Source organism: Dermacentor andersoni, chromosome 3 (assembly GCF_023375885.2).
Source record: "Dermacentor andersoni chromosome 3, qqDerAnde1_hic_scaffold, whole genome shotgun sequence".
Classification (NCBI taxonomy): domain Eukaryota; kingdom Metazoa; phylum Arthropoda; class Arachnida; order Ixodida; family Ixodidae; genus Dermacentor; species Dermacentor andersoni.
Window position 1 is genome coordinate 16,332,251 of NC_092816.1, and position 22,512 is coordinate 16,354,762.

General features: G+C 44.7%; 2 protein-coding genes across 2 annotated transcripts in view; one reads left to right on the forward strand and one right to left on the reverse strand.

Moving 5' to 3' along the window:
• Window positions 1-14,625, reverse strand: part of Rrp6 (exosome component Rrp6) — a 73,683-nt gene extending 59,058 nt beyond the window's left edge. The window contains exons 1-5 of the mRNA XM_050169249.3: window positions 14,430-14,625; window positions 12,448-12,584; window positions 10,306-10,417; window positions 9,069-9,173; window positions 2,150-2,331 (exon numbers count right to left, since the gene is read on the reverse strand). Coding sequence (XP_050025206.1) covers window positions 2,150-2,331; window positions 9,069-9,173; window positions 10,306-10,417; window positions 12,448-12,584; window positions 14,430-14,516 — 623 coding nt within the window. The 5' untranslated portion in view covers window positions 14,517-14,625. The remainder of the gene's footprint in view (window positions 1-2,149; window positions 2,332-9,068; window positions 9,174-10,305; window positions 10,418-12,447; window positions 12,585-14,429) is intronic.
• Window positions 14,626-14,847: 222 nt separating this feature from the next.
• Window positions 14,848-20,604, forward strand: TTLL15 (tubulin tyrosine ligase-like 15). Its single transcript, XM_050169321.2, has 3 exons — window positions 14,848-15,874; window positions 16,645-16,996; window positions 17,864-20,604. The coding sequence occupies exons 1-3, from the start codon at window positions 14,919-14,921 to the stop codon at window positions 18,104-18,106; spliced, it is 1,551 nt and encodes a 516-aa protein (XP_050025278.1). The 5' UTR covers window positions 14,848-14,918; the 3' UTR covers window positions 18,107-20,604.
• Window positions 20,605-22,512: the final 1,908 nt, after the last annotated feature.

The following is a 22,512-nucleotide window of genomic DNA, read 5'->3' on the forward strand; positions in this document are numbered from 1 at the left end:
CCTCGACTGCGCTTCCCTTCTCTTGACCCATTCTGTAATCCTAAAGGCCCACCAGTTATCTAACCTACTCATTAGATGACCTGCCCAGCTCCATTTCTTTCTCTTAATGTCAATTAGAATATCAGCTATCCCCGTTTGCTCTCTGCACCATACCTCTCTCTTCCTGTCTCTTAAAGGGACACTAAAGGCAAATCCTAAGTTGACATGGACTGTTTGAATACCATTCCAGAAACCTCGCAACTTTTGTTTCTTGCCAAGAAGAGATTTAGTTTACGAGAAAATTGCATCTGAGGGGTCCGAATACCTTTTTCGAAATTAAAATCTCCCGCCTACCAACCGGGGGAGTGGTGAGGTTGCATACGCCATCACTGCCCCTTGCTGCCGTCGGCGAGTAAAACGGCGCCCGACAGACGGAGGCACCGAGCCACAACAGAGCGGCGGATTAGTCGTTGCAGCTTCTTTTTGTTCAAGTGGTGCAGACCGTTCGGGCATCCCGCGACATCACATGGAAGTTGAATTCTCTGCTACTTGCAGTTTGTGCGAGTTTCACCAGCGAGCAAAACCAGTGCAGCAGTACACGATAACTACTGGAACGCGAAAGCCTGGGCGGCACGGAGTGGAGCGAAAATGAAACCTTTCGATCACCCGCGTCCTTGTCGAGAGAAATTTCAATGAGTTCTTTTTTCTAAAAGTGAAACAGAACTGGACAAGTAGCATTTTATTTCATATTGTAATACAATACAAGGATGTTTTGTGGAACGAGTGGCTGAGTACTAGTAAGGGAATTTAACTGAGGAGTGCTTTTGTCATCGGACAAGTACTTGAATGTCCCGGGTGAGTCTCTAATCAAGTCTTGCATTTACCTCAATTTCTCGATTATTAAGGCTCTGTTCGCAATAATGTTGACGCCTTAGAGATTCTTGAGCACTAATCTATCACTTTAGCTTGACTTAATATGTGCCTTCAGTGTCCCTTTAACGTTACGCCTAACATTCTTCATTGCATCGCTTTTTGTGCAGTCCTTAACTTGTTTTCGAGTTTGTTTGTCAGTCTCCAAGCTTCTACCCCATAGGTTAGCACTGGTAGAATGCATTGATTGTACACATTTATTTTGGATGATGATGGGAAGCTTCCAGTCAGGATCTGACAATGTCTGCCGAATGTGCTCCAACCCATTTTTATTATTCTGTGCAGATGTGGACACAGTACGCTGTTTCCACATATCAGCTATCTTTCTTGGCTGTCCAATGTAAATGGTATGACCTTTGGTCCTAATGAGTACTTTTCCTCCCCCAAAAATTACTAAAAGAAATCACACTCAAAGACAATTTTTACTTCTTTACTGAAACTAATAGGAATTGAAATGCGCTATGTGTATATTGTACTGCCAAGATTAACAAGCCCTACCAGCACAAGAAAACAGGACAATTTTTTTCCCAAAGCAATTCAGAAGGTCAATATTACAATCCCACTTGAATTGAGCAAGAAGTGGTTTATTCCAATGCATTCTGAACAATAAACACAGGTGGTATCAAGTACCCAACTCTCTTTCTCTGAACTAAATTAGCATTTTGCAAACTGTCATGACCGAACTGTGCTTCAACCTCTATTTCTATCTTAAAAACATCAGAAAAGTAGACAAAGCACTTACTGCTGCTTTGTCTTCCCTGAAACTATGCAACAAGACTTTTGTTTCTTGGTCCCCAATATTGAATAAAACATGTTGCATGTGCTTCGACTTGTCTGTCCAAACTTTGTAGCCAAAGGTAGCTGACCTTGTCTTTACAGCAGCTTGCTTCTCTGAAGCATATGGTAGCAGTTAATTTTTTCTTTTTTTTTTTCTGGATGATCTAGGCAAGCAAGGATGCCAAGTGCTTCAGTGAGCAATGTAAACCAAAACATGTGTTTTTGTAAAATTTGAGTGAAAACAAAGATAACAAGAGAATTTGGTCTTGTTAATTGACCAGCTTGAACTTTGAACAGTGGCGCACAGGAAGGAGGCAGGAGACACGTGGCACTGTGCAGCTCAATAGTAAAGAAAACAAAGAAGCAGTAAGTGAAATTCAAGTTGTTCCAAGTAAAAACACAGGTCCCCCTTTTCTACTTACTGCATCTTGCGCAACAAAGTGAACAGCTGTTGGTGACTTACCATTCCTGTCCATCAGCTGTGCGCTCAGGCAACAGGGCAAGGGGCTTCAGAGAGTGTGGCTTGTCTTGAAGGATGGGAACAAAAGGGGTGTTGCTGTTGTCCACCTTTTCCCGAAAAGTGAGCTGCGGCCGCGTCACGTTCTTAGCCGCCAGCAGGTGGAACTTTGCTGCCCGGGAACAGTCCTGTAACAGCACATACAGCGGTCCTTGTGCAACAGAGCCCCACGAGGTGACACATTCTACAGAAACTAAACATTCACTACGAAGCACAACACGGCACGAAACTCAGCATTCCATTAGAGATGAGGTGGCATTGCCACAACGCCGTCCACTAACTCACTCCTGTTCTTCATGCAGGTTTTGACGTCAGTTATAATGCGAATGCTGCTGCCTCTTTTCACGGAATCAATGAGCGTCACTTTGCAACGATCTCACCCGTGCTTCGAGGATGTAATGACATGGCACATCGGAACCAACAGGGATGCAATCCATCTGGCGGCACCACCAGTTGAAGAGTGGATCCTCAACGAAATGTGCTGATCCTGTTGACATCGCCAACAACCATCCAGCTGCCTATAAAGGAGGAATGGCTACCCCACCCGCTCACTGTGGGCTCGGTGGCACTGCCACGATGCGATCCACTAACCCGCTTCTGTTCTTCATGCAAGTCTGTGATCCTCTTGTTGCTCTCTGGGAATATTGAAAGTAATCACGCTCCGGATTATGCCACATTACTTGCCGAAATGAAGAAGCTATCCGCTGGCCAGGTTATGATTATTGCCGAGAAACAAGATCTCAAAAACAAATCTATGGCTACGACTGCATCTCTGGAGACTCTAAGCAAGTGGCTAATGCACCTGGAGTGCAATTACCAAAGCGTATTATCAATGCAAGCCGATATGCAATCCATACGGGCTGAAAGTGAAAGTGCGGCGCAGCTGGTTCATAAACTGAACGTCCGTGTAGATGATGCTGAAAACCGGGCAAGGCGAAATAATTTGATATTTTATGGCCTTCCCAGTCAGATCAGAGCCATCAAACGAATCGGAAATGATTATCTTACGCCACTGCTCGGATCATCAGAAGGTACCGCTTGACCCTAAGGAAATAGAATGAGTGCACCAAATTGGTTGTTATTCCCCTGATCCCAAGCATCCAATTTAGGTTAAATTTGTATATTTTAAAACCAAGGAAGCTGTCCTTTCTAAGGGCTGTAATGTTAAAGCCCCTGACTTCAGTGTTGCCAAAGATTTTTCACCGGTTGTTAGGAATGCCCGCAAACACCTTGTCGCCTTCGCAAAAAACTAAGTCTGCGTCATTTTCCCTGCGTTTCAAAACGCTATTCATAGGTTCCAAGCGCTACATATATTATAAAGCTTCGCAGGCAGTTAAAGAAGTATAGCAACCACCTTGTAAGCAAAAAATAAATTGCTGCCCAGAAACAGCAGTTGTATCACACACTTCTATCTCAGTAATCTTCACTAACATATGAAGCTTCATTCCAAAATGCGAAGACGTGTCTAATCTTGTACTAACATCGAACAGCAATGTGCTGGTACTCACGGAGACCTGGCTTAGTGATGACATTACAGACTTGGAGGTGCTGGCTGATTTACTGAATTTTAATGTATTTCAGAAGGATCACACAGCAACACGGGGAGGAGGCATCCTTATAGCTGTCAGCCAGCAGTTATCGTGTTTTGTTGTTAGCGTCATGTCAGACCTGGAAATCCTTTTCATTCGTTGTCACGCCACTCCACAATCGGTACTTTTGGGTGCTTGCTACAGACCCCCTCACAGTAGCCCAGTTTTGCTTGTCAACTTAACGTACTCTGTAAAATAACTTCTCAGTACCCCAAAGCTGCCCTCCTCCTCTTTGGAGACTTCAACTTTCCAGATATTGATTGGCACAATTTAGCTCCTCTTTAGTAAATCAGACAGAAGCAGGAAATTTCCTTGATGTTTGTTTTAATTTTAACTTGGCTCAACTTGCATCCGAACCAATGCGCATCACACAAGACACATCTAATGTATTAGACCTAATACTAACAAGTTGACCAGACAGTTTATCATCAATTGCCTTTTTTAAGAAAATTAGTGACCCTAAGGTGATTCATGCTTCCGTTCATTTTTCGCAAATTCCACGGCAGACACTTCAAAAGACGATACATCTTTTTAACAAAGGCAACTACGAGGCTATACATAATATGTGCGACTTCTTTATTTCATACGAGGCATCCTTTAACAAACACACTATCCATACTAATTGGCAAAAGTTGAAAGAAAAACTAGATGATCTAGCAGACAGGTTCATCCCAAACATAATGTTTCGAACACAAATTCAGAAGCCATGGATCACCAATTCTTTAAAGAGACTTGAAAATAAAAAGAAACGTTTGTACCATGCAGCAAAGGGCAGGGCAAATGCATGTGTCTGTGATAAATATTACGCAGCAGAACGCACATATTTATCAGCTATTAGGAAGGCAAAACAGTAATTCTTTCACAAAGATCTACCAAAAATGCTGGTCAATAACCAAAGGAAATTCTGGTAGGTGATCAATCCTTGAGAAATAAACAGTATTGCATTAGTGAACGAAAACGAAGAAATGGTCGACGACGACGAATGTGCTAACCTTTTTAATACCGCTTTTGTGTCAGTCTTCTCCTATGAGCTTAACTTGTCATTTTCCCCTATAGTTAACAACTCAACTAGTCTCATGCGATCGGTAACCTTCTTTGCCAGTGGTATTTTGTCCTTAATTGACAATCTTAATCTAACATCCTTGGCCAGAGTAGGTAACATAAACCCAAAGTGTAAGAAAATACTAAAGACATCAGTGCTGTTTATTTGTGTTTGCTGTTCTCGCAGTCGCTCTCCAATGGCATCATACCACATGAATGGAAAGTGGGGAGGGTTGTTCCCATCTAAAAATCAGGTGAGAAGAACTCTTCACTTAACTATCGCCCCATCTCACTAACCTACCTTGCAAAATCATGGAACATGTCAGAATACAGAAATTATGGCATTTTTAGACACAGGTAACTCTTTCCATCCTTCACAGCATGGATTTCGCACAGGCTTTTCCTGCGAAACCCAATCGGCAGTTTTCCTTCATGATCTTCAGACTAATATAGACATTAACCAACAGACAGACTCGGTATTTATAGATTTCGCGAAAGCGTTTGATAAGGTACCACATCAACAACTATTACTAAAACTCTCTGGCGAATGTACGCCCCGAAATCTTGTGATGGATTGAAGCATTCCTTAGTAACTGCTCACAGTTTGTCCTTATTAACAGCACATCTGATTCCCTACCGGTAACTTCTGGGGTATCACAAGGATCTGTTCTCGGGCCTCTCTTCTTCTTAACATATATTAATGACTTACCACTGCATGTTTCCTGCAATATTCACATGTTTGTGGATGACTGCGTCATTTACCAAACAATTACTAACATGTTTGACTAAATCTTCCTACGATATTAACCGCTTGCAACAATTGTGCGATTGCTGGCTATTGACGCTTAACCCAAATAAATGCAAAGTAGTGATATTCTCCCGCCAATATAACTCACTAGCTTACGAATACACAATAAATAATGTACGTGTAGAAACTGCACAGTCTAACAAATACCTTGATGTTACCCTTACTAATGACTTGTCTTGGAGCACACATATTACTAACATCATCTCATCTCTTAACAAATCTCTATGTTTTTTTTTTAAACATAAACCTAAAGCAAGCCCCCAAGCATGTGAAATTACTAGCCTATAAAACAATAATCAGTCCTAAACTCGAATATGCATGTACCGTATGGAGCCCTCATCAAGCATATCTAATCAACACGCTTGAATCAGTACAAAACCGTGCCACAAGGTTCATCGATTCAACGTATTCTTATGATGTCAGCGTGTCATCATTGAAGAAAGAATCCGGTTTGGTTACCCTCACTAATCGTTATCACATCTCAACTCTATCTCTGTTTCATAAGTTTTACCATACTTCACTTAATCAACCAGCATACATCATTCCCACTGCCCGCATATCACACCGCACTCGGCACGCGTAACAAGATGGACGCCCTCAAACTCTTACTATCACATTTTCAGGCTCATTCTCTTTTTAGCGCAGCAACAGCTTGGAACAACCTGCCCCGCCAAATTGCCACCATAACCTGTACACCTACATTTATGCAAAAACTAACAGACCAGTTTTCAGAATAAAAAGTATGGGATATTCTATTTACATTCATAACTTGTGCTATCTATGTACGTGCTTGATGAAATTATTTACCCACTTCATTCACGTGTGTTGTATTTAAAAATTGTGTTCTGTGATCTTTAATTCATGTATAATAAATATATGTACACCCACCCCTTATGTAAAGCCCCTTTGGGGTTTTTAAGGCAATAAAATGAAAATAGAGGAACTTTAAGATTCCTCCACTGCCAAAGAACATGCACCCGGGGGACAACAAGGAGTGTTGAGAGGCAAGGGCGCGCCACATTGAGCGTAAATACCATGATGTAGAAGGCGTGGCCTATGTAGGTGCCGCGGAATATAGAGAACACAAAGGAATGGCCGTATGTAGGTGTATACGCGGACGGAGAAACCCTAGCGAGCGTAACCATGAAAACGGACAACCCCAAAGTTGCGGAGGAATCAGCAATAGCATTACCGATGGTGTCCACCAAAGCTAGAATTATCATAAGCGACTCAAAAATTGCAGTTCATAATTTTGCAAAAGGACGCATCTCATCACAGGCGCCCCAAATTCTAAATAATAACAGCCACCACCATCGCGAGACAATCCAAATTATTTGGGTGCTCACACACTCCCCTTTCCCCGGCAACGAGGTGGCTCACAACGTATCTCGAGGATTTACTTGCTGAGCAAGTGAGCCAGTCCAGCCAGGAACGAAAGGAGACTGCATAGTCAGCTACAGAGAAATCACTGTTTACTATCGGCTGGGAATGGCCCGGTACACACCAGCTCATCTAGAGCTAACCAAGAAACAGGCATAGCCTGGTGCCTCCTGCAAGCAAACGTGTATCCTAACTTGGTGGCCTGCAGCAAATTCTATCCAGAGCAATACAATGAATAATGTAAATTATGTATGAGTAAGGCGAATCTGCCACATATTCTATGGGCATGCTTGAAGGCGCTCCTTTCATGGGCCGCGAAATTCAAAACTGGCAGCAGTGCGAGACCCTGCTGCTCAGCTTAGACCAGCGAGACCAAGTCTGGGCTGTTCAGCTAGCCGAAGCAGCTGCTGAGACCCAGGGGATCCCAGCCGCCTGCTATGCAGAGGGAGGCTGCGCCTGCCTTCGTGATGGCTGGCATCAATAAATATTGACTCTCTCTCTCAAGCTCTCTTCCTTATGCTTCCTTTCTGTGCTGCACTGCTGTCCATTAAAAATTAGATTCTGTGGTTTTACGTGCCAAAGCCACCATCTGATTATGAGGCACGTCGTAGTGGGGGACTCCAGATTACATTGACCATATGGGGATCTTTAACATTCACCCAATGCACAGAGCATGGATGTTTTGGCATTCCGTCTCAACCGAAATGCAGCCGCCACAGCCGGGATTTGATCCTGTGACCTCGTGCTTAGCAGCGCAACACCATAGCTGCTAAGTTACCCCAGCAAGTCTGTTGTCCCTCCAAGGCAATCATTACCCTCCTCAGGCTAATACCTTTTAAGAGACAATACCTTTAATGGTCAGTTCTTACTGCCAACTGGTCTCCAAGAGAACATTCCCTACAAGTTAACCATCTCCCCAAACATGTATGAAAATATAATGAGCAAGGCAAGTTCAAATGAAAGATATTTGAAACAGATTCTTCAGAAGACACATACCACTTGTTTTGAGCCATTTTCCATATGTGTAAACTCTCCCGAATTTTTCGTAAAGTTTATGGATGCTGGCTAGTTCTACAATATTACTAATAATGCATCAAGTTTTAGGAAAAATAGATTCCGTTCGCAACAATGCTTTAAAGTCGTTGAATGATGGAATGACACATGATTGCAACAAAATGCAAGCAAAAAAGTTGCGATGGTGCCTGTGCTGCTACACTGTATGAGAGAGGGGTACATGCCCTGTGTTAGTTTATTCAGACAAGTTCTTGAAGCAGTCAAATTCAGCACAGCGGAGTCGCTGGCAAGATCACTGATCTGGAAACAATCTTGTCAGTACGTATTTGCTTTTTCAAGTTTGGTGCTGCCTGTGCTGCATCTAAATGTTAATTGTTAAAAAGTATGTGTGTATCTAACAAAAAGCATGTGCCCAGGGCAAACTTATATGTGTGCTAACTCTCCTCCCACCTTCCCTTTTCTTGTCATGTCTGCTGTATTTTTTACTAATTCTAATGTTCACAGGTTGGCAGGTATGCATTTTCAGACAGGCCATGCCCCTTATTTGGGTTTGTTGTGAGAACATTTGTCTGCATTACAAGATGAAACAGCGCGAGTGAAACGAGAACATAAAAGAAAAACACACACTACAGGACAAGTGCTGAAGCAGAAGAATGTCGGCCTTTTATAGTCTGCCCAGAACAAGCATGCGTACACTGGTACAAGACAAGATTATAAGTTCTTTTTCTTATGAAAAAAAAAAAAGGCTTTCTCTTCATCTGATATTGTAAGAGGGGGTGCAAATACGCACTTATCTCACTCACCTTCCTTATGTAGACAAGTATCAGTACCAATTCTTGATCTCAATGCCGTACTGACATGCTCAATCATCAAAACATTAACTAGCCATCAACAAGATGTTCTTACTACAAGGTACTGTCTGTTCATTCACCCAGATTAATATAGTCGCACTTCACCAGATTCTATACCCTGTGTTTGAACTACACACTTTCAGGTAAGACAGCAGCCCACTTGTGGTAAGAACATTCATTACCTTCTTGTTCCAGCTGGTGTGTATAGGCCTGTTTGCAGTCACAGACACGAGGACAACCTCATCTGCCTTTTTCTTGACTCCATCTGCCTCGTCAAGGTTGTTTCCCTGAAAATTTACAGGTTCCCTTATTGTCACAAGGAGCCAAGTCAAGATTTATTTATAACATGCATAGAATACAGTATTACGTGAGTAATTTGTATGTGTACAACATGCACAAAGTACAGTGGACGAAGGAAATTGAACAATTTTGTATTGTGGATTATCTGCAGTAGGAAAGCAGGAACAGTCTCAAGGCATGCATTACTCCTGCTTATAATGGCTGATATCCCCTTTCCCATCCACCCCCTCTGCCCCTCATTCCCTCTTAGCAAATGCCAAGTTTAGAAAGCTTTTTTTGCAAGAACAGGACATGCAGGCACTCTTCCCTGGTTCAAATACAAGGCGAGGAACTTGCAGATAACATCCCAAAGCATGCAAGTTGTGCGTCATGGGGACTCCACAATAGCACAGCACAAATGACAAATATACAGCATGTCCGAAGCTTAATTAGAAACAAACAGCTGCATGTGTACCAGCACAATTTCGAGCATGGTTTTTCAAATAGCACGCCGAGAGAACAAAAAAAGCCACACACATAATACATATTTTGCATAAGTTGCCATAGTAAACAAAACTGATATATCACTGCATTTGTGCAATGAAAGCAATAACTAGCACTGTTCAAGTGTTTGACTTGTGTTATATAGTTTTTACAACTTTAGAAATATGTGCCAATGCTCCTTTATTGATAAAGTGTCTAATTTGTTCAAATGTAGCTTTTTGAGTTCACCATCTTTTGAACGATGTGGCAATGGTGCCGCAGTCCCCCTACATTCCTGATCTGGCCCCTGCTGACTTTCTTTGTTACTCCAGATCAAATGTGGCTGGAAATGAACCATTTTGAGACTGTAGACAAAGCCGAAGCAGTCGCATCGCAGGCGCTAAATAATGTTCCCGCTGCCGTCTATCAGGAGGCATACCAATCTTGGCAGAAGTGCTGGAAACAATGTATTAACACCTAAGGAAACTATTTTGAATATGTTTAAGTGTTTGTATTAGCAAGTTAACATAAATTTGTCTCCTGGCAACAGTCTTATTACTTTGAAGAACTACCTTGTACTTTGTTTGCCTGTTAACTACACAACTATCAGATATAATAACAAGTGGCGCAAAAAACTGCACTCGCCGCAGACCATACCACTCGCTCCAGCACAGTGTCATTGATGTCAGCTAGCAGATCAAACTTTTCCTCCAGGTCAAGGCCTTCAAACTTCCCTTTTCCAACCTGGTGACTGGCCAAAGAAGACATCCTGGAATCAAGTGCATTATGATAGTTAATGCAAAAAAAAAGAAGAACCAGAGCTGACCAAAGTGCTCAACCTTTAAAGCCACAGCACAATACAATATCATGGTAAGAATACCGATGATCAATTCAGGTTGTTAAAAGGACGCTGAAGAAAAAGACTAAATCAGTTTAGACAAATAAGGTGTTCTTTAAAAACTCAGTATTCTGATTTTTTTGCAGTAGTAGGTTGATTATTAAAGAGAAAATAAAGGTAGAACTTCTATGTTTCCGACTTCATGCCGAAACCCCAGTGCCAACAAATCAGCGTGATGTCACGCATTGCAAAGTACTTTTTATTTGCCATTGTTGCTCGGTGAAATTTCTTCAAATTTGCTGGTCTTTACTTTGGTTGCTTTAGAATGCAACATAGTCCTTCCTTTTCAATGAATAATTAACTAGGCCCAAGCAGGTGCCATCAAAATCCATGACATCACTGCAAGCTAGCATGGGAATTTCTAAGGTGGCGTTGCCACCCATTTTCATGTCTGTCTGTTTTCTGGCTTATGGAAACTTTTTTTCATGGTAAAAGAAGCCAATGCTATCCTATTCTACAACTACAATATGTGTCAGATTTAGTTTATCACTGTCATAGGACAGACATTCCCAATGTACAATACAAAAATATTTTCTAGTTTTCTTACGACACACATCATATACGACTACCTTTGAGCTTACCTAGCAGCTATCAGAGTTAACCACCATTCTTATAATGTGCTAGCCGACACTGTACACTTATGTGGTCCTTGAGCTAATTCTTGTATCTCACTGCCTTTTTATTTTCTTCACTGTTAGTAGTATTCTTGTAACCAACTCACCACTGCAATACCTCTGGTATTGATGACAATATAAAATTTAGAAGTAACAAATAACTTAAGGTTTACTGCCCAACCACTTCTTGAGGAAACATTTTTCTATCACAGTACTGCTTTAATGTACTTACACAACTGACTCACAGATTGTCTCAATGGTCATTAAAGGAGCCCTGCAACACTTTTCTAAGTAATCTTTTCTAAGTAAGCTTCAGTATTAAAAGGACATCGTCTCATGAATGTCATGGCACATTAATTTTCTAATCCTTCCACTACAAGTGGAGTTATCACACCAATACCCAGCTTTCTCTCTTTTCGTCTCCACTAGCGCGCTGGAAGCTACACAGAAGAGAGGCCAAAAGTTGAGTGTTGTGGTGGCGAAAGGGCTTGTTGCAGCACACCACTGGTATCTCAGAGGCCATGTGCAGCAGACACATCAACACGCAGTGTGAAGATGGAATGATTTTTCTGTCTTTTTGAGATTGCAGACATATATATTTTTCATTTATTTAACTCAATGTTAACAAATGTGTATTACTGAGAATGTTCTCGCAATCATGAAATCAGTCAGTAGCATTGGTGGGTGCAGTTGCTTTAGATCATGCTGCATGATTACACAGCAGAAGTGAGAGCAAGATATCTTTTGCTGCATTTGACAGGAGATTGTAAATTCCATGCTGCATGCGGTACAGTGATATTTGGTGCACATGTTCATAGCAGCCCCTGCAACAGAATGTCAACATCTTCTTACTATGTTCAATAACTGTTTCATGGCCCCTTTAACGTTATTGCCACTGAAATCATCAAGACTTGTTCTTCATCAAGGTCTTCTAAAATTGAAACCTTCTTCCAGACCTGATGCAATTCTGAGTGGACTTTCCATGATAAATAACCTGCTCCAGAATGTAGCGATTGCCTTTCATTGACATAAACACACCGCACCGTTCAACCATAAGGCAAACCATGCAACGCTAGTAAACCAGCAGTGAAGAAAATGATGAAAAACTAAATCTTGTAGAATGAAGATCAAAAATCGACAAACAAAGAAATGCTAACATGGCAAAGAGCACAGAAGGGACAGAGTAAACATTCAGAGTCTGCATTTTTTTCTGCTTAATAATCTTTGTTCCACAATTTATGTACAAATTAGACCAACTAGCTATCCTGCTCAAGTACTAAAACTTACATCTTGAGTACACTCTTCCCTTCTGCCAGCATAACTTGACGAAAACTGGCAAAACTACTAAAGTACTCAAAATCTTCTCCAGCTCCAGGCAGGTCATTAGCTGCTTTTGTTGCTTGTACAACAGAACGGAGCAGGTGCTGCAAAGGAATGCAGAAAATAATAAGCACATTGACAACATTTCCAGTGGTAGTGCAACCGAATATGTTACCTAACCACTGTTCTACCTGCAAACTAGCTAGTATGTGGATGTTAAATGTGAGCTTCTTTGCAATTGCTCACTTTAAAGCTTAGATGAGAATTTAAATACAGTAGAATCTGCCTAAACATAACTTGAAAGGACAGAAAAATTTGTTGCATTTATATAAAGTTTCATTTAAGTGAAGGACACAAAAATTACCAAGAATTGTTTTATTCGAAAGGTGTCCAATGGTTTGATAAAGGTGGGGTGAAAAAAGGGACTTTGCTGCACTTTGCTTCTAATATTACAGATTCTTTCGCCCATGTTTCTCTTAATGCACAAAAAAATTTGCAGTAACTCTGTGCAGTCCTCACATTCAAAATAGCACTGCAGACTTACAACAGCATCTCTTGCCATCAGATCCAAAACAGTAACGAGCACTGGAACAGTAATATCTATGCCTTCATCAATGGAATTGTAGCTTGCACCAGGAATTTCACAGATTATGCTGGAGTGGAACAGTAAAATCTATTCCTTCATCAATGGAATTGTAGCTAGCACCAGGAATTTCACAGATTATGCTCTCAACTCTCTCTTCAAACCAGGTAACAAGGGCATCATCTGATGTCTCTTGTTCCTGACCATGTGAACAAAGCATTAGTGGCCGCCTGACTGCAACATCCTACCTACTCTATAGTGCTGTCTTTCTGCTGAGGCACACAAACAGCGAAGTCGTCTTATGAAAACACCGCTGCAACTTCGAAATTTTTAATTTGATAAGCTTTCGCACAGCTGCCTGACGGATTGCATTTCTTCGTTATTTATGGCATCACTATTAGAGATGTTTGGCGGACTTTTGCTGTTCCATAGGCCAATGCTGTACTTGATAATTCTGGTTAAAGTTCCAAATATATACGGCGGTTACAAAAACATGTGTTCCGTCTGACCGAAGTTCGTCCACATTGAGCCCATGGGAGGCCAAACAACGTTGGTGCCGTTGTTCGTTTATCCGGTATTTCTGTTTAAGCTTGTTCCGTTTAAATGAAGTTCACTGTATGTTGAACTAGCCAAGCATTATGCAATGGAATATCTCCCACATTCAAACGGCCACGCTCCTGATGGGTTCCCGCTCCAGTTTTATGAAATCAGTTCCAAGTTCTGTTCTTAATGCGTGCACTGTCTTCCATAATTGAAGCAAATGCTATGAATTAACACGTTTCCTTGAGATACATCTTGTGCGCTTAACTAGTAATGTTTCTACTAATGAACAATAACATCAGTGTGACAAAACTTGTTTTCCCATGTTGACATCCTTGCACGGTGTCGAAGTGCAGCTCGACACGAAAACTATCGCTCACTTGCTTCACCATCTTTATTGTTGTGAGGTTTCCTGTTCCAATTGTTTACGAGATGTCTTGTGAAGATAACGATAGTGCTGTCCTCTCCACGCAAACCGTGAAGGCTAAATTATATCACCTGCAAACCAGAGTAGCTACTAAAGATCGGTGGACAGCATAGAATAACGCTAGAGGAAAGACGGCTGCGCTCGCCCTTAAGCTTCTAACGAAGTTGGCTATTCGCTACAGCTGTCACTTTTTTATGCGCCGAACTGCGACCAGAAAACCGGGTTTATTTTTTAATTCTTCAGAGCAAACATAGGGCATCTCGTAAACTATTTTAATTGATTGCGGGATTTTATTGCAGCAGCTAAAGCAGCACAAGCAGAACCGTCTACATTTTGTCAGACCAACAACGTGATCGCTCGGCGACATCGGTGGTCGCTCGTCCGCAAGGGCAGCCTCACCTCGGCGTACTTGTTGGAGTCATCGTACAAGTTTAAAAACTTCGCTGGGCTGGATGTAGCGGTTGTAGGTTCTTCTTCCGAATCCATTTCAATATGCGTTACAAAGGATCACGTATGAAGCTTCAAATACATCAAGCAGTTGCGCTCCAGCCCGCAGCTAGGATGGACGCCGCCATCTTGAGCAATGAGTTGAACGAGCAGCACGCAGCACGAGAAAAGATGCTAAAAAAATTGGAAGACGAAGTACGCGCTTTTTTGTATTGGCGTAATTAGACAAATAATATAATATAAGTGTTATCTTTAACTACTATAGGTTTACATTTGACATTGTTACTGGTTAAATTGATTTGTTATGAACGTCCTGCAAAATCTTGTTTGATGCGAATCCAATCCAAGGCAATCTTGTGTTGACGCAACAACCACGGCAACCGCACACGGGCTCGGCGCGCAACCCCTGGCTGGGTCGCGCTAAAGTATCAATGCGCAAGTATGGATCGGGGAGATTTCGAACCGCATGTGAGCGAAAAGAAGCGAGTAGCGTCAGCCCCTTCCGCACCTCAAACGTTGAAATCTGCCACAGTGTATTCAAGCACGCGGATACCTTACCCAGTCGTCTTAATCTCGTTACTGGTCCTTTTAATTGCTGGACTTTACGAAGTGCACCGATTATGCGCAAATAATAACATTCTGCTAGTATCTCTCAACGCAACAACGAAAACAGAGGATTCCAAGCCTATCGTCTGGATTTATAGCAAAGGTTCAGATCAAAGCCACTTGCGACATGTCGTTGAATCTTTTCGGCGATACGGATACCGGATCGGGGGACGCGCGGACCGGTGGTCTGTGCTTTGGTCGCACGATTATCCCTTTACGGAATTAGCTAGTGACATGCGCGAATTGAAGCCCGGCCAGGTTGTCAATCACTTCCCGGGCTCGGGTTACATCACCAACAAAGGCAGCCTATCCATGGATAGGTCCATCCGACAGCTGCCTTTGACGTTCAAACTTCCGGCGCAGAAGGTAGAGTTTTTGCGGAACGCCGAGGAGCGACCTTCTACCATGTGGGTGCAGAAGAATCGAGACCATCGAGGGATACACGTGGTCGATCCTGGCGAAGTCGCAGCTGCCACCGATGAAAAAGAGACGTTCGTGCAAGAGCTGATCGCCAACCCGCTGCTGATCGACGGCAAGAAATTTGACATTGGCGTCTACGTTGCCATGACATCTTTGGAGCCCCTGCGTGTGTACGTGTACAGAGGTGACGTGCTGCTGCGCTTCTGCGCTCGCGCTTACAACACACTTCAGTTCAACGCCTCTGATCTGGACTCGTACGTGGTTGGCGACGACTACACGCCTATCTGGGACATGCCGTCGCTTGCCCGCTACTACGTTGACTCACAGCTCAGCATGAGGGCCAGCCTGGACGTCTACATGCGCACGCAACTGTACGAGATCATTGTCTCTGTAATTACACGGAATACATTTCGCAATAATAGTATTTATTTGATTGCTTGCTTATTGAATAAGGACTTGGTCAGCCGGTTGGTTCTGCGCGCATTTCACAAAAATTAAGGGCTTATCTAACAACCTCTAGCAGACTCTCTTCTCGGTGCATTTCAATTCATGTACATTTCTGCCGCTTTTGCATCTTCGAATTTTTGTAGCCTTTTCAAGTAACACCTTTTTGCGGGAATTACAACGTAGCGCGCGCGAGAATCCATACATGTTAATTTTTTTGCACGGTACACGCGCCTTCACATCTTTGTGCCTTGTAAACACGGAGAGAACAGAATAAGGCGTTTGGATCACTGTAATTAAGCTATCGATTCGCGACATTACATTTATGTTAGGCGTTGGTAAGGGCTTAACTGGTCCGGTTTATTGATGAAACAGCAGGTAACTGCTGTTTCACTATCACCGGAAATCTCAAATACGACACAATGTGATAAAGTACGTGCTAGGAACTTCTTGCAACGGAGTGCTCCGGATTAATATCGGTGATCTGGGGGTTATTAAACTTGCACTTAACGGAAATATGTGATCACTTTATCAGAATCGTAGCTTTATCACGCTACCATCAGAATGAGGCTGCCGTGATTCGAACCCACGTTTGATCACCTATAGCCTCGTTCCGTTGTCCTGTCACCTTGCCCTGCTCTTCGAGTGTGTTAAGCCGTGCATCTAGAATAACGTTGTTTCCTGAACTGCCACGCAGCAACGTCGACAGCGGCGCCCTGTGGGCCGAAGTGGAGCGGGTCGTGGCGTCCGTGTACACGCGCAAGGCCGAGGCGATGCGGCGAGCGGCAACGCGCTGGCCTCGCGCGGGCCGCTTCTTCGAGCTGGTGCGATTCGACTTCGTGTTGGACGCGGCCCTGGGCGTGCACCTGCTCGAGGCGAACATGTCACCCAACCTGAGCTCGGCTCACTTCGCGGCCAACGGGCCCTTCTACGAGCAGCTCCTCTTCAGCCTGTTCAGCCTGGTGGGACTCGGGGCGTCGCAGTCGGCCAACGCCGGCGCCTGGCGATTCCTGGACCGAGCCGCATCTGTGCTGCCGGCCGACTGCCCGGTACAGTTCCGATTCATGCAGCAATCACGTGGGCAGTGGTGTAGCCATTTATTTTTCTGCCGGGGAGGTGGAGGTGGGGAGCACTTGACTTGGATCGCGTAATGGGCGGTGCGATGGGTATATCGATCATTGTTTTATCCCACGCATAAATATCTGGCACGCAGAAATTTCGGGAAAAGGGCAAAATCACGTGCCCCAATCTCCCTCTCCCTGGCTACGCCCCTGCACGTGAACATTTCCAACATATTTCCCACGTCGCGCCAGCATGTACATTTTTACACTGTGTGACAATTATGTACGGTGTTATCCGAAAAATGTGCTACCATCAGCTTTCTCTCACTACTCGCAAGTAGCACTCACTATGATTGGTATTAAGGTGCACTGGCTAAAAGCGGAGCAGAATGTAATCGATGGTGCGGTCACCGGAGTACGAGCAAAGAGCACCTGCCCTTTGCCGCCCTGTCTGAAATGTGGCGGCCGCATTTCGCTGACGGCGAAACGCAAGTGGCCAAAGTAACGAGCATATGGTTCAAATATATAATTCAAGATAATTTAACGACTATACTTACGAAAGCAAGCGACTCGACTGTCGCGTTTCGATCTCCACTTTTCGCTCAGTTTGTAGACAAAACTGTTGCTTCTTTTCCAGGATGACATACATTGTATTATCACGCACGCACGAGGCATGCACAGATCGTGGCGTGCGGATATGCGTTTCCCTTCGTGCATGGTCGTATACATCGGCGCATATTTCATGTGCAATTAAGAAGGTTTCGTTATTCGTCTTTTTCCAGTGGGCTTAATATGTAGGAAACAGCGGGACGCTACCTCGCACCCATGTCATGAGGCGCGTGTTGTGTGCCACAGGTGCAGCTGGAGCATCGGTGCGAGCCGCCCACGTCGCTGTGTGCTCCCGCGTGCCTCTCGACAGCGCACAAGCGGGCGTTCAGGGACGCCCTCTGGGAGCACCTGCACAGGAAGCAGTTCGCCAGGCTCGTGCCGCTTTTCGACACCAACAGCGCGCAGGAGGCCAACATGACCGAAGCGGACCGCATCTTGGCGCAGTGGTTCGCCGCAAAGTGCGCGCATGACGCTGAATGGTGCCACTGAGAAAGGACCGCCCAGGAAACAAAGGGGCGCCCAATGCAGCTGTAACAGACAGGCACACCGTCTCTGTCCCCTAGAGCTCGTATATCGCACCATGGCTTGAGTCACTGGAAATTTTTTACAGTGACTACATAGTCATGACAAATTATAGAGTCTACTAGGTGGCAAACCAACGAGCTCAATGCAGCGTGTTAGCAGCCGTCGTTTCAGGGTGTGCGCTCAAGAACAGTACTGTACGTAAACAGAAATTTCGTGCGTTTGGTGCAGAGGGGGAAGCGGTAGGATAACACACCCACCGTGAAAAGAGTCTCGGTACAAGCCAGAGACGATGGGAAAATAAAGTGCGACCGGCGATGCCACCTTTAACTTCTTGCAACAATTTCGCTTGGCGTCACGGATTTTGATAGCGTCTGCTCGGTAGTATACGTATAGTTAATTGTTTATCGATAGAGATGGACAACATTGCATTCAAATCGGACAAAAGATGCAATCTAGGACATCTGGAGAAATCTTTCTGCTAGCCCCCCCCCCCCCCCCCTAAAATAAACGACCCAAATTCGTGAAAGCACTTCGATATTCACTACGTCAAATGGCAGAGCTGGCATATGCACTATGCCGGCGCTGTGGTTTCGGCGCGAAGGTAGAAAGAGAAACGTTCGGCCTCCGTTTTCTCCGCGGGTTACCTCTTATATATATCGTAAGAATCCAACCAAGACGCCGAGGTCGACACAGGGGAAATTACTTGTACTTACTAATTGAATTAAAGAAATAATATAATAAACTAAGAGGGGTTTAAGTTGGCGCGTGTCTCGATTTCTGGAGTGCGCCTCGGCCGTGGCTGCGCATGGCTGTAAGCGTGGCTGAGCGCATACGCAGCCGCGCACCTTTCTTTGGAGGTAATCTGCCGCGTGTGCGAAGAGTGGGCGTGCCGAGACGGCGTGGCACCTTGTAAATTGTCTTACCGCGCGTTTAGTGTTGGAGGTTGCGTAATCTCGAGTTTAGGTGACCCATTGGAGCGAGAGGCAACGAAGCATGCATTCCCTCCCCGCTGCCGGCGCTTTTCCCGATAGCGTCGTCCCAGTGCGGGCGACGCTACCAGTCGCGGGGGCGGAGCACACGCGAAAGCGTGACTGGCTTCGCATAATTCGTAGCGCCGAGAAGATATCGTCGACGTACGTGGTGTGAAACCGCATCATTCGTCGCCGACTGCCGACTCCCAAACTCATCACCAAAATAAGTTTTCTCGTTCAAATTAGCTGTTTTCGATTGCCCGATAATTCGGAAAATTCAGTGGCCCCTTCCCGTGTAAAAAAAATCGATCGGCGACTATATACTTATCTGCATAAAACGTCGAATTTCAATACAACAAAATTTCGATATAACGAAGCAAGTTGTCGATTCTAGTGACTTCGTTATATCGAGGTTTAACTGTATGTGCAAAGCGTAATTTGTTTCGACATATGTATGAAAATGCAGTTTAGAAAGAATAATCTGCTAGTCTAAGGACAGATTTTAACTCGTTATAGCGTACCTTTAAGGAGACATTAAGCACGCGCGTACTAAGGCGTCATTTCACTTGACTCCGCAGTGCACCCACTCGTGTTTTCCGCATTGCCTTTCGCGCCGCGGCCTCTTGATCGTCAACAGATACGCGCCGTTCTCCCTTCACTGCCTATACCCGGCCGCGCAATGCACAATTCGCGGCGCGATGTTCGGACAAAAGCGGCGATTCGCATGCTCATAAATGTCGACTGCTATAGAATAAACCGTCCTTGAGGAAGACGCGGCGCGCCCTTGCCGCCCGTGACCTCCGCACGCCCAGTGGAGATGCCGCGCCTCGCATACGTCGCGCGTTTTGTTATTTCGCGCAGATGGCTACAGCCTCCGAGAGCGATACGCTGCAGTGCTGACGCGCCGTCGCTGCGCGAATAGCGCGCATCGAGACGAAGCCGTAGCCGACGGGACCTCGGCTCTGCGCCAGCACGCCTCGGCGGATGTGTATACCGTTCGCGCTGCAGCCGGCTCGCACAAAGCCGGGCACGCGACGTCGGCTTATCTATAGCTCGTTTTAGCGCTGCATTTCTGCTTGTGCGTAACGATAATGACGGCGAATTCCGTTACAAGCAGGTGGCCTTGGTTTGCGCGCGCTGTTTGCAGTAAACTTATCTTGGACACACCCTCAGAGCTCAGTTTTGTTTCGTTCGCATAACCCGGAACTCGGTGAAGTTGACGTGGACACTGAGTATGGTTCTATTCATTATTTTTGGTTTTAAAAGGCGAGCTGTGCTTGTTAACCTTCCGAAGCGTGATTGCTAGTTCTAAGTACCTGTCACTGAAGGGAAGGTAGCAGATTACGTTTGCCATTTTTACGTCCCTGCATGGACAGCTCGGTTTATTTACAGCAATTATACGTTTCTCTCCCTCGTGTTGAAATGAGCCCTTCGTTGTTGCTGGCGTATGTGTATAAACTGCAGATTAATACAGAACCCAAGTAACATGGTTTTACTGCGTTTTCACTCCGTTGGCATGCGTATAAACGAAAGCCACACTTGCGCATAGTTGGCAGAAAACCTTTTGCGCTGGAAGTGTGAATGATTCCCGTCACTTGTTTGCGCTTACTGCACCGCAGCAGGCGTGTTGATGTCGCATATAGACCTTTTGAAGTTAAGCGTTCAAAAATAATTGTCATCAACAAAACCACGGCAGTTACGCAAACTATATTTAGACATTCTTGCAGCAGTATCATTTTTCTAGAAAAAAAACTAGTTGGCAGGCGCAGCAGGACATTACAGACTTTACAAGTCGTGTTTGTGTCACGAAACTGAAGGCGGCCGTTGTCCCAGGAATAAATATTTTCTTAATTACGACGTGCTGCGCGTCGGAACCGATCCTTGGGCCGCCATATTAATCGTTACGCAACTGGAAGCGCAAGTCACGCCGCGAAACACCCCCTAAATTCGATCAATGCGCGCGTGAATCAACATGTTATAGCTTAGTGAAAAAGCCAATATACCAATTCTAGCAAATCTCCTCCCCCCTCTCCCTCTCTCCGCTATGTCCAGCGGTCGCCACTGCCGGCCGCGCCATGATTTGCGAAAAAGATCGATGTCCGATATCTCACAAAGATGCGATCTATTGAAGAACGACTTCGAAGATTGGCGCCCGAAATTTTGAAGACTTCAAACGGTAAAAGAGGAGTTGGCGAAAGGAGAAAGGCAGGGAAGTTAAGTAGAACAGAAAATTAGTTTGCTACACTCTTAAACAAATATACATTCACCCTTTGGGTCGTATCTCGCCACACGACGATAATCGTCATCTGTCTTGCTTGCGTTTCCTTTCTTGAAAACCTTGCGCTCGTTACTTTGCTGTTGAGAATGCTCTGTCATGCTGATAACGCGCATGCTGTTCGTGTCTTCGAAGTACCGGGCACGCAGCGTTAAAGGAAGGAAATGCGGACAAGACAGATGACGATTATCGTTGTGCCGCAAGATACGACTCAAATGGTGTAATTTTGCTTAAGAGCTAGGCCGCTATCTTGTACACGTTCGAAAAGCCGACGTTCGATTTCGCCTCGGGCGATTGTCCAGGCTGCGCCGATATCTCGGCCTAGGCCAATCTAGTCCAACCGCGTGAGGCGAAATCGAACGTCGGCTTTTCGAACGTGTACAAGATAGCGACCCTAGTGTGCCCTGCATTTCGGGTACGGGACTGGGAGGGCGTTAGAAAGAAATGAAAGATGTAGAAATAGACACCATGGATACACAGAGTCACAGCCGTTCACAACACAGCACACTATCATAGATAACTGTTAGTCTTAAGAATCTGAACGCCTTCTCGCCCGTGCTGCAAGGGCTCGTGAAGTAGGCATGCCCATAAAAGTGATCTGTCATCAACGATCTGTCATGAACTAGGGAACGCTACAGTGCAGACGCATGTCGCTATGTGGAGAAGACGAACACGTAATACGTTCAAGGGTTCATTCATTCAGGACCACACCCATCGCAGAAAGTTGCGAAGTGGGTTTGCCTCCCATAACGAACGTATTGAAATTTCTTACACAATTACAAAGCGTAATTTGCTTCATGGGGAAGTCTGGAAACACGTGTCTATTAATGAGCTGCTCCTTTGCGAAGTTTATGCCGGCGCGCTGCGTCCGCCCCTGCGAACATAGGCGCGAATGCAGCTTGTGTATGGCTATAGCTCTCGGCGACCTGTGTACGTATATGCGCAGCGTTTGGTGCAGCCGCGTCCAATATGAACTGCAACGGCGGACGTGCATGAGATCGGAACCCGCCGTGTATACGAAATAATGCGCAGTTGGCGCTGTCGACCGATAAGCAACGCATCTAGACATGACAAACAAAAGACGCAAGTGGAGGTGTGCTACGCCGTTCGTTGCGTGTATGTTT